Source organism: Tachypleus tridentatus, chromosome 10 (genome assembly GCF_004210375.1).
Source record: "Tachypleus tridentatus isolate NWPU-2018 chromosome 10, ASM421037v1, whole genome shotgun sequence".
Classification (NCBI taxonomy): Eukaryota; Metazoa; Arthropoda; class Merostomata; order Xiphosura; family Limulidae; genus Tachypleus; species Tachypleus tridentatus.
The window spans coordinates 91,593,229-91,611,236 of NC_134834.1; the positions used below are offsets into that span (position 1 = coordinate 91,593,229).

General features: G+C 35.8%; 1 protein-coding gene across 4 annotated transcripts in view; it reads right to left on the reverse strand.

Moving 5' to 3' along the window:
* Positions 1 to 762: 762 nt before the first annotated feature.
* Positions 763 to 18,008, reverse strand: part of LOC143229852 (vesicle-associated membrane protein 7-like) — a 48,620-nt gene continuing 31,374 nt past the window's right edge. For all 4 annotated transcript variants that reach the window (XM_076462690.1, XM_076462687.1, XM_076462688.1 and 1 more), the window contains one exon: positions 763 to 6,528. In XM_076462690.1, coding sequence (XP_076318805.1) covers positions 6,466 to 6,528 — 63 coding nt within the window. In that variant the 3' untranslated portion in view covers positions 763 to 6,465. The remainder of the gene's footprint in view (positions 6,529 to 18,008) is intronic.

Sequence of the window (18,008 nt, forward strand, 5' to 3'; positions counted from 1 at the left end):
TTAGAATTTCACTTCTCATTTACAATTATTTCTTTATAATTGAAAACATGAATTATCCTGTTCAACAATCTAAAGCATGTTGCATCCAAGCTGGAGGTTATAAGAGGGCCTAATATAACAATTTCATAGGGATTTATTGTTTATGTCATTGTTAGTTTCAGTACAATTATAAAACTAAGAGACATATCATCTACATTCCAAAACATTCAATATGTACACTCATCATACAAATTAAATTTCTTGTACTACTACTTACAACAAGAAATCATAGTATTAATTATTATTAAAAGTTTGACTTGTAATAATAATTTCCACAGTTTTATACATTTGTTTTAAATAAGACCAATAAGAATAGAAAAACTAAAAAGGAAAGCTGTATAAATAATTTTAGGATTGAAGCAATAAAATTCCAAGGCTATGGTTCTTTTTATTTCAATAAGACATGGCCTGAAAATGTATACTTAACATATGTTTGTTTGTAGTTAAACTCAAGGCTGCAGGACGGATTGTCTGGTTTTTAACATTGTAAGCCTTTAGACTTACTACTATGTGACTGTGTATGTTTGTATGGTGGGGTACAGTAACAAGTAACAATTAATGTAACTAATATACCTTTTGACCTCTGTAGTATTTGTAAAGTCAACTTCCCAAGAAGTATCAGGTAGGTTAACTTGCAAATGAAAGAGAAATAACGGAAGTGTTCCATGTTTGGCAACTTTACTGAGTGCCTTGAAGTGTGAAATAATAAGACAGAATAGATGTAAATAATTGAACAAACTCTTTATTACAACAAACAAACAGAAAGCACAGCATACGTATCTGCACAGATATAATCACAGTCAGTTCTAGTAAAGTGTATTGAGTTCCATAGCTTTCTTTGTCTTGGAATAAACATTTATGGAAAATTAAACAGGATGATTTTAAAGCAAGTCTTCACTTAACATTATCCAAGTAGAACTGGCAGAAACAAAATGCCTAAATTCTCCAGTAAACTCACTTTCTTTGTCTAGTTGATAGTATTACTTCACAGTCCTTGTTCTCTCACCTGACTGGTTGGCTGTTACATATAATTAATGTCAATTCAGCCAGCAAAGGAAATTATATATCTAATGCAGGTAGTAAAGTGTACGACATATCATCAGAACATGTAATTATCTGATTACACCCAAAAGCATCACTTTTCAGAAATATATATATATACACACACACACACACAGTTTTTTAAATACATAACAAAGTTACTGTAAAATACAAAATCATTATTCCTTCCTATGTATTTTTTCTTTCTCACCAATAAATGGTGTACATGTTGTTACTTTATAAGTATGCAGAATAAAGAAAGTTGTACAATTGTGTTTATGACTAAATGAATTCATGAGTAAATTATGTCTCATTTATTTTCACAGTACTTACTATTAATACATCCCACCATGAGAATGTTTGTATAAATAGTGCCTTGTTTTAAGAAATATTGGAAGACCCACTATATATACCCTATCATTTAGGTACTTTGTATACTATTCACTGTGTAGATAAGCACTTTCAGATCACATGGTGTTTATTATCACATCTAAAGTAATAATCACCGCCCATCATTATTTACAAAGTTTGATATACAGTAAACCTGTTAAGCTCACTGTAATCATATTAACAACCAAAAGACAGTAAAATGGCTATTTTCTATCATGGAATGCTATCAAACAAACACATAAAAACTCCGTTATAAAGATCACTCAAGAATGTCTTCAGTACTTTTAGATGATTTCCACAAAAACAAGAGAAAACAGAAATTTATGGAGAAGAATGAAGCAAGTTATAAAATAACTTGATAAGTTGCTTTGTGGATAATAATTAGAATTATGCATTCAACAGTCACTGAAAACTGAAACTTATTAACACACAGATAAAGAAGCTATGTTCTAAAATAATTATATACTGTAAACTTGGAAGGAATAAAATCATGCATAGTATGTCATGAAATGGGCAAGATAAAACTGATTTTATTACATATTGGTATTTAATACTAAACACAGAATTTTTGCTGTTATAATAAACTTGCATGTTTTCATATCGTGGCAGAAGAAGAAATCAAATACACATATGATCACATGCTTGACAAATGTGATCTTGTCATACATGTACATTAAACATTCTGCTTATTAGCAGCAAGAATATTGCTAATCATATAAAAATTTTGCTTGAGTGAGTAACAATATTAGAAATATCATATCTTGAATTTTTCTGATGACATATCCTGCTATTGTCTTAAGGATCATATATACATTTATTTTAGTAAGATACAAGTACATTATAATTATTCAGTGCTTGAAAACCATACTTCAGAGAACATGCTCACACACTGATACATGGAATAGGAATTTAATTATACATCATAGGGTTAACTAAATTAAGTTTGATATTTTGGAGGTGGAAGTTTTAACAACATTATATAAGTTTTATTTTTGGCATTAAGATGTATAAATGTACTAATGTTTCATGTGTGATAACATTATATTGTATTACTTTGGCATATACAGTGTGTGAATTTCTGAAGTTTAAATATAGGTTATATTACATAGAAATTTCCTTTCTTCTATTACTTGTGTATTTTAATTGAGGTGGACCATTTGGCATCCTTATTTGCCCAATACTATATTTATAAAACTAATTTTAGTATAGAACTTATAATTTTGGGTTTAAATTGAGTTTATTAAGGTTTATATAAAAATTAAACTAACTCAAAATTATTTTGTAAGTTAAATGTGGTATCTTATCTCATTACAAGGGTTATAATTGTATTTAGATTTCTTGATTATGAGTCAACTGCTGTAAGAGAAATAATGTTAATATCATTCTCTTATATTTTATTAAAACAGATAGATTCCACTTAAAACAAAAATTAATTATATTAAAATTTCTTAAGCAACTGTGTAATAAAATTATAACTAAATTTATTTCAAACCAGAAATAAAAATGTTCATGAATCTAGATAATATCACCATATTAACAAACATAAATTAAATTTCAAAATAATACAGAAATGTTAATTAAGTACAACTAAAAAAACAAACAGCCTGATGAGGTTCTTTATATCTAAAAACATAATTCCATAGGTTATATAATATTATTGAACTAATTAACATGAAAAATAATAAACTTTATGTTAGGCAATGGTATACATTGAAACTTAATGGATTAACAAAAGATTGAAGAGATGATAGTTCTATTAAACATCTATTATAAATCTGGATAAAAATGATATAATAGTTACACCAAAATTACAGAAATATAGTGTAAATTTTTTTTATGAATAAGACAGATAATTCTAATACCAATAACCCTGAAAAATTAAAAAAATTAACACAAAAAGAATAATATTCAAACATAAGGATATCAAGTAATCATCTAAGGAATTACTACTATACATAAATAAGGTAGGTAAATTAGATCCTATAGCTTTTAATGTAGATGCACATAATCATGGATTAGATGATTTTATTTTGCTTAAATGTTTGCAGTATTATACTTATAACGAATACAGTTTCTAATGAAATGAAACATTTACAGTTCATGTAATGTTTACTGTGCAAGTTACAATATAAAATCTTTGTACACTAATAGTTCATTTAAGAGACACTTTATAATAAAATATAAATTTTTCTATGATTTTTTTCAGAAATTACTAGAATTTGTAACCAGTAAATTTTTACTATATGCCAATTATATATATATATATACATGTTAAAACTGACAGAAATGCAATGGAATCATGGTTTAACACCATCCAAAGACCAACCACCCTGTTAAAAAAATAAAACTGTCTTAGCTGAAGATGGTTCCCATCCCACAAAAATATAATACATCAACACTCTCAATTCCTTCATAATCTTAAACACCTAAATCAGATCCTCTCAAATACTTCTTTTCAAATAAGACAGAAGTTGAGTGTTATGCTACTGTACAAGCACCAAAATGAGCAGAAATAAAATTTGAACTGACTCTCAAGGCTGCTCATACCTTAAGAAAAGTAAACAAGGTCAAATATCTTATCTCTGTTAAAGTATGAAACTCAATCAACTACTTGTTTGTTAATAAAATTACAGCATTGCATAATTAGCCAGTGTTTCAATTAACTTTTAACACAGTAATTTCAAGCTCATCGTAGTTACTGCTTACAAGAAAATTAAAGTAATCCATCTTTTGTCCAAGTACTAACTGTTTTAAATAATAACAAGATTGTTAATCAAAATGTGTACAACAATATGTATCTCATAAAAGACAGATATTGTACATTAATATTATTATTTCACTTTACTTCATTCCACTCTCCATATATACTTTATGAAAACATTAGTGGTTTACCATAACATATCATATGTGTTATATTATTTTTAAGATATTGTATCACTATAATGTAGGTATATTAAGCAATTTATTTAATTAGAACTAAAAAAATTGGTTATTACATCACTCATTGAAATATAATTTTTATGTTAAACAATTACACAGACTAAAGTAGCTAAACAACAAATAATAAAAATGTCAATCACATTTGAACAATCTGTGATATGTATTATCCTTTAATTATGTGATCTCTGGCCACTGACCATCAAGATGTGCAAGATACAGGAAAACTAATTGGTCTAAATTCTGGTAATAAACAGGTTGTTGAGATAGGTGATGTGAAATCTTGAAGCAGAAAAAATGTGTAGTTTATGAAGTAAGTCAACAGTCAAGTGAATCAATTCTTTATAGCATCCTGACCAGAAGTTATGATAAGAAAGAAATATCTATTACAATCTAGTTAAAGAAACAACTTACAACTTTCAGACAACAAAACATGTGCATCTGATACACATGTCCCAATGATTTTTTTTTATTTTTTGCATACTTCAAATTACTGGCTAACTATTCACAGAGATACATTAAGGAACTCTTCCAACAATCCAGTTTTTGTGTAAGAAATTTAACTTTTATGTTACAGTTGTAATGGCTATTTATGAACATAACTATTCATTACTATTAGATCATAATAAAATCCCAGTTTCAAAGCTAGATTATTTGTAAAATAAAACCATTTATCAATAAAAATTTGAAATACAAATTCCTGATATACACGATTAGTGAATTCTTATAATTTACATCAAGTATGTCTAAACATTAAAACTGAAACCAATAAAACCATACAGAGAATACCTCAGAACTACACTGTATATTGCTGAACTTTTGTTGCATTACCAGAAATATTAATAACAATAAATAGTGTGAAAACATGAGACCTAAAATTAATATTAACTTTACTCTTTCTATCAATTTACATTTTTTTTTCAGGAGCACATTATGCAAATTCTTAACTGATGCAGCTAGCCATTAAAATGGATTTACAAAATCAGTATTTTTAATATAGTTCCAGTGTGATCATGTATGTGCAATATATTACCAATAAGAATTGCTGAATGAAAGTATATAATAACATGTCAAACACCTTTGAATTTTTGCTGTAATATTTAAAGTTTTATTAAACAGGACACGTGTTTTTACAAACATACAATGATTAACACTAACCAAAATGGTGCATACCAATTATTTTTAGTTTCAGATTTACAACACAATAAATAACTTACATACACATACAGATAAAATACAGTTAGTTCAACATGAGGATAATCTATGCCATACTCTGTATGTTACTTTGGGGCCATACCTGTTAGTTAATAAAAACCTTCTCCAAACTCTCCATTGGCATACTTTGTGTTTATTGCAAGAATATTTTCAGAAAAGGGTATATTCATGAATGCTTTACATATAAATTTTAACAGGTAAGAAGCAATGTTTTTTTATTTCTAATAATTATGGTAAATCTTGTTTATTATGTTATTTACATTTTCAGAAGGGAAGCAAGCATGTGTTTTTGATAAGACAGTAAACAAGTAATGATTAGGAACATACAGAATGGCTTGGAATGTTCAAATTTTTTAAAATCAGTCTACACCTCATGCTATCAGTTGAACCTGAGAATTAGTACGTTGCAAAGTAAAGTGTTGAATATATTTAATACTTTCTTATGTCACATAGTCAATTTCATCCCATTTAAGCCATACATCATTAAGAACACATTAAATCTTTTTTTTTCAAAATTGTACATTTATTATTGATGTTAAATAAGAGAACAAGAAAGTAAATACAAATAAACAATATTATTTTTTTCAAAATCAATATTTTAATTTTTTTACAACTTGTTTAATAGATAAAGCCAACACTTTTACTGTACTGATATTTATATAATTACAGAACTAGTTAAGGGTTTTGAAATGGTTTGATAGAACATTATATATCCACAGTAACAATTTTAAACAGAACTCTCAAAAGTGATAGCATACAAAGCTATTTATACTAAGGCTCCAAAGATGATAGAAGAGAAAAGTGTTTTTATGTAATATATTTTTCATAAAATAAAGACTGTGCTCATACACAGTTTGGCCATGATAGTCCTCCACAAGATGCTGATATAATAATATACAAAACAATCTGAAAAGGAATAAAAATACATTGTAAAAAACAAGTTATGTTAGAAACAAACACAACTTTAGTAGAAGCTTAACATAACTGCCTTTCACAAACAAAAACAGCAACATAATGCATGTATAGTATATTTAGCTGCTGTTCAAAATATCCCATACAGTCATCACCTAATACTTGGCTAACATTAGCATTTTCCTCTTGAATTTGCATGTTCTGTCAAAGAGGTTTGTGAGCCACCAGCCTTGTGAAAACTCTCATCTAATCTCATGTGAAACCACGTGCATTTGTACCACTGAAGAATGATATCACCATAAAGTGTAACCCTCCACCATACACAGTGAATCCTATATTTACAAACATGTATCCTCATTCTTTGATGAGACAATGAAAAAAAATACACATCAGAAAAGTGGGAAGGATGGGTGTGAAGAGGGGAGTATCTATTGCAAATACACTTTTAGATAAGGAAAATGTGGATTCACTAAATGAATACTCACTGCTTCACAAAGAATAGCTAGCTGAAATCTCACATTAAGATGGTGAAGGGTCCATGTAAAGATTACCTAGGTGAGCTATATTCAGAAAGCACCCCAAGGCTGAGGATCTATAGATGCATACCTGTGGGATACCCCATCTCATCTTGTTCAGGATATACTTTTCATCCATATAGGAGAATAGAAGAGACAAATTATAAATATATTGCAAGGATGGGTGGAATAGGTTGATGACAATCTGAGTGTTCAGACACAAGTGCTGTTGGACAGCCAATATCTATAGTGAGGTTGGTATTTGTTCAGAATGTATCTTGTGTGCTAATCTCCTTTACCATTAGACTTAATGAGCCAAAGACCAATTGTGAAAGAAGGGAACTGATGATAAGTATCTCCTCTATCCATGTTTATCTCCTCTACTATCAGTCACTACAAGCCTCATGCCAACTGCAGGGTATCCATGTTTATCTCCTCTACTATCAGTCACTACAAGCCTCATGCCAACTGCAGGGTATCCATGTTTATCTCCTCTACTATCAGTCACTACAAGCCTCATGCCAACTGCAGGGTATCCATGTTTATCTCCTCTACTATCAGTCACTACAAGCCTCATGCCAACTGCAGGGTATCCATATTTATTTCCTCTACTATCAGTCACTACAAGCCTCATGCCAACTGCAGGGTATCCATGTTTATCTCCTCTACTATCAGTCACTACAAGCCTCATGCCAACTGCAGGGTATCCATGTTTATCTCCTCTACTATCAGTCACTACAAGCCTCATGCCAACTGCAGGGTATCCATGTTTATCTCCTCTACTATCAGTCACTACAAGCCTCATGCCAACTGCAGGGTATCCATGTTTATCTCCTCTACTATCAGTCACTACAAGCCTCATGACAACTGCAGGGTATCCATGTTTATCTCCTCTACTATCAGTCACTACAAGCCTCATGACAACTGCAGGGTATCCATGTTTATCTCCTCTACCATCAGTCATTACAAGCCTCATGACAACTGCAGGGTATCCATGTTTATCTCCTCTACTATCAGTCACTACAAGCCTCATGCCGACTGCAGGGTATCCATGTTTATCTCCTCTACTATCAGTCACTACAAGCCTCATGCCACTGGGTATCCATGTTTATCTCCTCTACTATCAGTCACTACAAGCCTCATGCCAACTGCAGGGTATCCATGTTTATCTCCTCTACTATCAGTCACTACAAGCCTCATGACAACTGCAGGGTATCCATGTTTATCTCCTCTACTATCAGTCACTACAAGCCTCATGACAACTGCAGGGTATCCATGTTTATCTCCTCTACTATCAGTCACTACAAGCCTCATGACAACTGCAGGGTATCCATGTTTATCTCCTCTACTATCAGTCACTACAAGCCTCATGACAACTGCAGGGTATCCATGTTTATCTCCTCTACTATCAGTCACTACAAGCCTCATGCCAACTGCAGGGTATCCATGTTTATCTCCTCTACTATCAGTCACTACAAGCCTCATGCCAACTGCAGGGTATCCATGTTTATCTCCTCTACTATCAGTCACCACAAGCCTCATGCCAACTGCAGGGTATCCATGTTTATCTCCTCTACTATCAGTCACTACAAGCCTCATGCCAACTGCAGGGTATCCATGTTTATCTCCTCTACTATCAGTCACTACAAGCCTCATGCCAACTGCAGGAGGAGAGTAGTGTGAGATATGTCTGTATAGATATTAATATAACTTTCTACTCAACCATCAATCACTAAGGTATCCTTGCCTGCTGTGAGAACAAGATAGAAGAGTGATACATCACTTATTTTAATTGTGTTCATCTAAACCCTACTGAACAAACTTTGAATATAGAATTAATAAGATATGTATAAAAGGACTGGTTTAGTGAGTTGTACCATCAGTCTATTTGAAGATTGTAACATATCATAGTTACATGTATGGGGTGACACACACATACTAAGCTCTGGTATAACCTCAACCTCACTTCTCACTACTGAGGGACCTTTTATTCTACCCCAGTGGTTGGGCCCTAGTCTGTCAGGATTCTCTATGAAGGTTTCCCCTCCCTACACTTGACAGGGGAAAGAAATTATTGTAGGGAAAACACAAAGAATGTGTCCAGATCATTACCTTACGTTTGAAAGACAGCACATACTAGCCAAAGAAGTGAGTAGAAACGCCACCCTGGTGCTGGTTTTGTTTCCAGAAGAATAACTTCTGCATCGAGAATATAAAGGTAGGTAGGTAGGTATGTGTGTGTATATAAACAGTTTGAGTAAACCTCAAATGGTCTTGCATAATAAAACATCTCATAGTAGAAACTTGTAAGGCCAAGGTTGATGGTATGAGCAATTTCAGTTATCCTGGCTCAATGCAGATTTTGGGCAAGCATATTCTAAAAGTGAGATCCTATGGTAATTGTGAATTAAGAAAGTACTTGTACACTCACAATTTAAAAATTACCATAGGTTCCATTAGTTATGAAACATCTACTGTAGCAGACACATATATATGGCCAAGTAGATGAAAAGGATTCAGAGAAGCCACAGACCACAAAGAAGAAATAATTCCTAGTGCAGAAAGTGAATGCAAGGTGCAAATATGGAACTAGACATTCAAAATCCAGTAAGGAAATGAGAGAAAGTTGAGCACAGCCAATATGAGATGAAGAGAATTCCAAGTGTATAAGAAATAGGGTTAGGGTGAAGAAGGAACAGGAAAACTGAGTAGCCTTCCGCAGGTTTGTTGGGAGGTTTATGGCTAGGAACGGACAAGGAGAAGCCTGTTACCAAGATAAAATGCATTCTCAAGAACATAAAGAAGACACATGAGAAGAGAAACAAAAAGCAAATAATACAGGGTTGCAAGTGTTATACGAAATGGAAGAGTATGGAACTAGAAATGCAATCCTGGAGAATGAATAGGAAAAAACACAAAGAGGAGGGGACAATTGGGATGTGGAGAAATGCATCCAAAGCACTTATCTTAGACATCCACAGGACAAGCTAAAATGACTAATAAAGAAAGAGAGAAAAAAATAAATTCACCCAAGAAAATTATGTGATAACCACAAAACAAAAGAGAGGATGAAAATTGAATGACACTCTTTGAATTTTGTGCAAACTGCATGAGGTCTATCTGCTACAGCCATCTTCGAATTTAGCAGTGATACACTACAGGGAAGGCAGATAGTCAACACTACCCACCATCAGCTTTTGGGCCACTCTTTTTACCAATGAAAGAGTAAGCATGTTTGGTGTCACAAAGATAAGAACCACTGGCCCTCAGATTGTGTGACTAGTGCCAATATACAATGCATGTCAGGTCTGACAACAGAAAGGTGGGAGTAAAAATACAGACAGGTGAACCCTCTTAATGGCTTGTAATTTTGAAATTTCCATCTCAAAGTACTGAAGATGTGTAGGATCAAGTGAGAGATGAAGGAGAGATGTTGGAAATGAAGGGGACAAAAAAAGACATGATGGTCTTTAACGATAAGGCTAGTAAGACATAGGATGGAAGTGGGATGAAAAGTACAGAAAGAAAAGGACACAGTAACAGGATAGGGAATGAGATAAGGACCAGGACAAGGTGTAAAGCTGTTGATTTGAAGTTGAGACAATGCAGAAAAAAAAAATGTGAAAAGAGATTGGTAGTTGACAGCTGAAGCTTTAATATCATAAATAAATGGGGCAAAATTAAGGTTCTGGAGAAAGGTGGAAGGCAGACAGGCGTGAGATCAAAAATTAGCCTTTTCAAAAATGTTCCAATAACAAAAGAGATGGAATGGGCCATGGTAGCAAAAAAGGTGAGGTATAGATTCCGAGGAAGGAGATCAGAAGAATCGAGAAGAGCTATCAGTAAGAAGTGAATAGAGGAGAGATATTGAAGAAATGTGGAAGAAATTCATGCATACAGGAAAAGTAAACATTAGAAAGGGAAGTACAAGATAATAATTTAACAAACATGGCTCACAAATTGGCAAAGGTGACTGCAAAGATTGAAAATCTGACTTAAAGGGTAGAACACTGGAGGAAGTTAGTGTAAGAAAATGAGATTGATTGATTTAGTGTTTTATGGCACAAAGCAGCTAGGCTATATGTGCCAAATGTCCAGTAAAAAGGTAAAAATAAATTAGATGTAGTGAAATACATAAAAGGAAATGAAGGTTAAACAAAACATCATTGAAAAACAGACAATGTTAAGAGAGAAAGCAGAGTAAGAGAAGTTGTAAAGGACTTTCTCTAGCAAAATGTTAATGATCATAACCTGCCAGGAAGACTAACAGGTAAGTACAAAAACCACCATCAGTCACCTGAAGTTGGCCTTTCCAGTCCTGATTCCAGGTTATGTTGTCATAACAGCCATTATCAAAAGGTAAAATAAGAAAAGTGTTAAAAGACATATAGCAAAATCGTAATTACGATTAATCAAATGTCCGGTTAAAAGGTAAAAGTAAAGTAAATGTAGTAAAATTCGTAAAAGGAAACAAAGGTATAAACAAAACAGAAATTAAAAATAGAAACTGGCATAAAACCAATGTTGACATCCAGTCTACAAAGTTGTAAAGGGCCTTCTGTAGCAGAATGGTAATTATCATAACCTGCCAGGAAGACTAACAGGTAAGTACAAGATCCATCCTCAGTCACCTGAAGTTGGTCTTTCCAGTCCTGGTTCTGGGTTATGTGTCATTATGGCCAGTACCAAAAAATAAAGTAAGAAAAGTGTTAAAAGACATGCAGTAAAAGTGTAATAACAACTCACCAGGATGACTAACGGGTAGTTCAAACAGCAGCGTTAGTCACCTGAATTTGACCTTTCCAGTCCTGGTGTCGAGTTATTTAATGTTCTGGCCATTTTATGTCAAACTGAACTAGAGAGATAGAGACTCTGAAAAGGGAAACACAATTAAAAAGATGTAATGAATAAATATCAAACACTTAAATGAGGTTAAAAAGATTAATGGCCATTAAAAAACTAAAAACTTTATCAAGGTGGACAGTGTTACCATCACCAAGAACACTGTCCAATGTTACAGACAAACACTGGGACAGAACATGTTTAAAATAGTGCCATCGTTGAGAGTCATAACAATGGCAAGAAAGTAAAATATGGCTTACAGTGATTTGAATGTTACACAAACTACACACTAGTGTATCAGTTACAGATAAAAGAAAACGATGAGTTAAAAAACTGACCAATGCGTAGTCTAGTTAGAACAACTTCCTCCTTCCAATCCTTATGGAAGCAAGACGGCTAAAGTCCAATATAAGGTTTTATTTGAAAAAGCTTGTTGTAATGTTGCTCACTCCAAGTGGACTGCCAGCTGGCACGGAGCCAAGCCTTGAATACAGGACCATAGTCCATGTATGGAATAGGCACAGTGGTGATAGTACCAGAGCAGATAGATTTAGCTGCCATGTCTGCAAGCTCATTCCCACGAATACCAACATGGCCTGGTATCCAGAAGAACTGGATAAAAGTAGATGTTAATGAGAAATGGGCCAGTCAGTTTCGAATATCAGTGAGAACAGGGTGTAAGCCAACGTGAAGTGATTCCAAGGCCAGCAGAGAACTAAGGGAGTCAGTATAAATAGTGCAGTCAGAGAACTGCTCAGCTTCAATATGATCCAGGGCAAGAGATATGGCATACAGTTCAGCAGTGAACACAGAAGGGGTAGAGGGGATTCTGCACGCAACCACTGAACCACAACAAACCATGGCAGAGCCCACAGTCACCTGATTTTGAACCATCCGTATCAATTGGAATAGAAAGGTTGTTCAAAAGATGTTCAGTAAATAAAAGATGGTACTTCCAATTGGGAGTATCTGCCTTTTTCAGATGACTTAAAGAAAGGTCACATTTGGGAGCTGTAATAAGCCATGGGGGAATGGGCTGACCAGTGGATTCTGCAATGTTTTCCAAGGACAGACCCAATTCATCCAATTGCACCTGGATGCAAAGGCCATAAGGAGCAATGGTAGATTTCTGTTTTGAAAAAGTAAGGCCCACTGAGGAAAGAAAACACATCCCCAAGTGGGATGCTTTGGTAAGGAGCGAAGTTTCGAAGAATACAGTAAAGACAGTTGCAAACGACAAAGGTGCAGAGAATGTTCATGAGATTCCACGTATAAGCTCTGAACTGGGGAGGTGCGGAAAGCCCCAGTGTAGAGTCGAAGTCCTTGATGATGAATGGGGTTCAGCATCTTTAAGGCCAAGGGTCTGGCAGAGCCATAGACCATTGATCCATAGTCAAGTTTTGAACGAATAAGAGCACGATATATCTTTAACATAGAACATCGATCTGCTCCCCAACTGGCAGTAGAGAGGACATGGAGGATGTTCAGTGCTCTTGTGCATTTGACTCGTAGCTGCTATAGGTGTGGTATAAAGGTCAGCTTACAGTCAAAGATAAGCCCCAAGAACTTGGTCTCAGGGACCACTGGCAGCGAAACGTCACCGATATGGAATTCAGGATCAGGGTGGATACCCCGTTGGCAGCAAAAGTGCATGAAAACAGTTTTAGAGAGAGAAATATTAAAGTTGTTTGCAGTAGTCCACTTCAGTACATGTTTGAGGGCAATTTGCAGTTGCTCCTCAATATATCTCATGTTCAACGACTGACACGAGATGTGAAAGTCGTCAACACAGAGCCCGTTTGCAACTGTGAGAGGGAGTTGTTCAGTGATGGCAGTGTGACACTCAAAACACAGCCCTGAGGGACCCTAAGTTCCTGTACAAAAGAATGGGAAAGTGTCAAACCCACACAAACTTGGAATCTCCTGTCCATTAAAAATTTTTTTAATAAACATGGGTAAATGGCCACGTAACCCATATATATGGAGGTCTCGCAAAATGCCATACCTCCATGTTGTGTCATAAGCCTTCTCAATGTCAAAGAATATTGAAACAAGACATTGGCATTTGAGAAAGGCTTTTCTGATTGATGTTTCAAGTTCAATTAGGTGGTCTGTGGTGAAGTGCTGTTGTCAGAACCCACACTAAGTGGGCGAGAGAAGGTTGTTTGATTTGAGGAACCAAATAAGATGAGCATTAACCATCCTCTCTAAGGTCTTACAGATACAGCTTGTCAAAGCAATTGGACGGTAGTGTGAAGGAATCTTGGGATCTTTCTCAGGTTTAGAAAAAGGTAAGATAATAGCCTGGCACCAAGCATCAGGAAAAACATTCTCCTGCCAGATCCGGTTAAAAACAATTAGAAGAATATCAAGAGAAGCAGGAGAGAGATAGTGCAGCATGTCATAGTGTGCATCATCAGGTCCATCAGATGTACTGCCTGACCGATGAAGGGCCATTTTCAGTTCCACCAGTGTAAAGGGACAATTATAGTCAAAAAGACAGTCAGTTCAAAAGGAAAGAAATGAATGTTCTGCCTGAGTCTTGATGGCCAAGAAGGTGGAGGAACAAGCAGAAGTGCTAGATACCCGGCAAAAGCTTTCACCTAGAGTATCGGCGATGCTCTGGACATGAGATATGCCAGGTGTGAACTTAATCCAAGATTCCTTCTGGCTTTGGCATCTTACCCACCTAGCTTGTGCACAGGCCCTTTGGAAAGCGATGCAGTTCGAAAGTGTGGGATATCTACGGAAAGTATCCCAGGCCCGTTTTTGAGCCTTCCGTGCCAAGTGACAAGCAGGATTCCACCACAAATGAGGATATCGTGGAAAACGTGTGGAGGTTTTAGGAATACACTGAGCAGCTGCTTGTATAATACAGTCGTTTACTGCTGACACACAGTCGTCTATTGATGGCAGGATCAAGTTCTGCGAAAGCAGTGAAAGTGGACCAGTCTGCCTGATCCAGCTTCAACTGGGGCACGCGGGTAGGGTGACATTGACCACGCCAGTCTCTCTCAAAAGTATAGAAAAATGATCACTGCTTAGTGGATTAGTGTCAACACTCCATGGAAAATGGGTAAATAATGAAGGGGAGCAAACCGAGAGATCAATAGCAGTAAAGGACTGACTAGGTGCATGAAAATAAGTTGAAGAACCAGTATTGAAAAGAGAAAGATTGTGATCTGAGAGCATACGCTCTACAGAGTGACCCCTTCTATCAATAACAGCACTTGCCCAGAGGGGATGATGTCCATTAAAGTGCCCCAGGATTAGAAATGGAAACGGCAACTGTTCAACGAGAGCATCAAGGTCTGATTGATCATATGTTTCTCCAGGGGGCAGGTAGAGAGAACAAACAGTGATGGTATGACCCAAGGAAACACGGATGGCTACAGCCTCCAAGGGTGTGTTAAGTGACAAAGACAGGGTGGGCACATGCTGATCAACCAAGAGTGCCACCCCTCCATGTACTCGTCCATCACACAGCCTGTCATTTCTGTACAGAGAAAACTGCTGAATGGTGACTGTATCAGCAGGTTTCAGAAATGTTTCTTGTAAGAAAAGACATACACAATGGTAGGAAGCAATCAGAGTTTTGATATCATCCAGATTAAAATGTAAACCTCAACAGTTCCATTGTATCAATGTGGTCATTTTTAACGATGAGTAGGCGAAGTGGCTGGAGAATCCTTCTGTTTACAACCACGTCTTTTTTTCCTTACTGTCCTTAGTTGGAAGAGGTCTATCGACCTCCATGGATCCTGCCCTGGGTCAATTGGGCAGGTCTTTGTTATTGGAAGGAGATTCCAGTGACTGAGGATGCAAACGAATGATTGTTTTGCATCTTAGGGTGGGAGAAAAAGATGTATAAGAAGAAATGCCTGTATTGGAAACTGAAGGATATGGATCTTAAGGTTTGTTGGAATGTATGGGAAGAACAGAGATGGGTGTGGAAGTCGATTCATCGACCTTTTTAACTACAGAGGTCAAAAGGCTTTTCATTTGTTTTGAAAACGATTCTCTTGGAGGCACAGAGAGATCTGTCTGCACTCCCACTGTAGTTGTGGAACAAAGTGCAGCAGCATATGTCTGAGATGGAGTGGCGGACAGCAATTCCCGAGCCTCAGGATAACTAATGTTATGTGTTGTTTTCAAACGCTGCACCTCTTTTTCCTCCAACCATTTTGGGCAAGAACGAAAGTAGGAAGGGTGAGAACCATTGCATTTGACACAATGTGGGTCCATGTCACATTCACAGGCATCATGGTCCTTGCCACCACAATGAGCACATGTCAGGGAACCACGACATGACGTCTTAGAGTGGCCGAACATCTGACATTGGAAACATCGGAGAGGATTTGGAATGTACAGCCGTAGCCTGCAAATTAGATAACCTGCCTTGATGGTGGCAGGTGCAAGTGGTGATGTAAATGTCAAAATGAGGTTATTTGTCGGCAGTGTAACTTCATCTTTGCGAGTGGAGATGCGCCTCACTGCAAAAACTCCTTGAGCGGAGAGACCAGCGAGAATCTCTGACTCGGGGATGTTCTTCAAATCCCTCTCAACAATAACTCCTCGTGACGAATTCAAGGTAGCATGAGGGGTAACCTCAAAAGGTATATCCCCAATTGCCTTTGAATTCAAGAGGAGTTCACTGTGTTGGGTTGTGGATGTTTCAACCAATATGTCTCCAGATCGAAGCTTCTTTACGGACTTTGGAGAGCCAGCAAGACCCTCTAGTCCCTTCTGAATATAAAAGGGGGACATTTGCCCTAATGGTTTTTATGAAAGAGAATGTAATATAAGAAAATGAGGCATGTGTGTTACAGATGTTGAATACTCCTGCTCAGTCTTCAAGACGTGGTCGTTTACCTATTAACTGTTTTTTCACTATTTTATTTAAATTTTTTGAAGGAGAATCCATAGGAAAAAGGAAAATTTCGGTACCAACTGACCCTACCCACCATGGAGCCCTACGAGAGGATGCACTACAATGTCATGCAAGGACATTGCAACAACGCCAGGGTTGACTCTAGCCCAAGTGGACCAGCCGATTGACCCAAGGAGGGGCCACCCAAAGGCTGCCCATCTACAGGAATTCAAGGCCAAAGTGGTGCGTTAGAGTTGGGCCCCTCAGCCACCAGGATCCTCTCCTCCCCTTCACGGGTTGCTACGCACGGCAAACACGTGGGTGGATGTTTAGAGCCCAGAGGAGGTAAAGTGAAAGAATAGAACCTTCCTTGGGAGGTCCCCTCACCACGTACAAGAATCCACACCGAGGGATATGAAAATGAGACATAAAACCATGTTAGCAAAGATGAACTCAAGGAGGAGAGATGAAAAAATACAAAGAAATCAGAAGTAGAAGGTTTATGCAAAAGCCAACAGAAAGTGTCAAAGGACAATGGAGTAGAAGAAGAATTGTACACACCAATAAGGTGATGAAAGTTAAGGAAGTATAAGGATCATTAAGTAGAGTAGTTTCATAAATGGTTTGAGGCTCAAAATAATGGGAATGGATGAGTGGAACAGACAGGAGCAGAAAATTTTGGTAGCATAATGGATCCCATTACACAAGGGAAGACAGTTGTCACATCTCCCACAAATAAGGTACTTCCAATGGGAATGGCAGTAGTTTGTTCTGTGTGAGAGGGTTCTTCATTCACATCAGCATTAGAAGTATTCATGCTAAAATGCAAATTTATATTGAATATAATAAACTCAATCAAGTGAGATTAGATGGGAATTTTCACAAAGCTGGCTGCTTACAAACCTCTTATTGTATAATGAAATGTATTGGATATAATAAAAGGTAATGATATTTTCAATTCTAAGAAGCAATGGATAAGAAGCTCCTTTGTCAAATGGATGTAGGCTGGGCTGCTTATATGTGAGGTTTTGAATTATAAACTGGACTCTGTCATAAGAATTCATTTGACTTATTACAGATTTGATATAAACATATGTTTTGTTAGCTTATTAATTTCATTTTTGTCACTAACTGTACAGGTTATGTGTTTAGTCAACTAAAAAACAATAAGAAAATTTGTTATTTTTAAATTCATATAAAAATAATTTGTTCTTGTCTGAATTATTTACTTCATAAATCACAAAGAA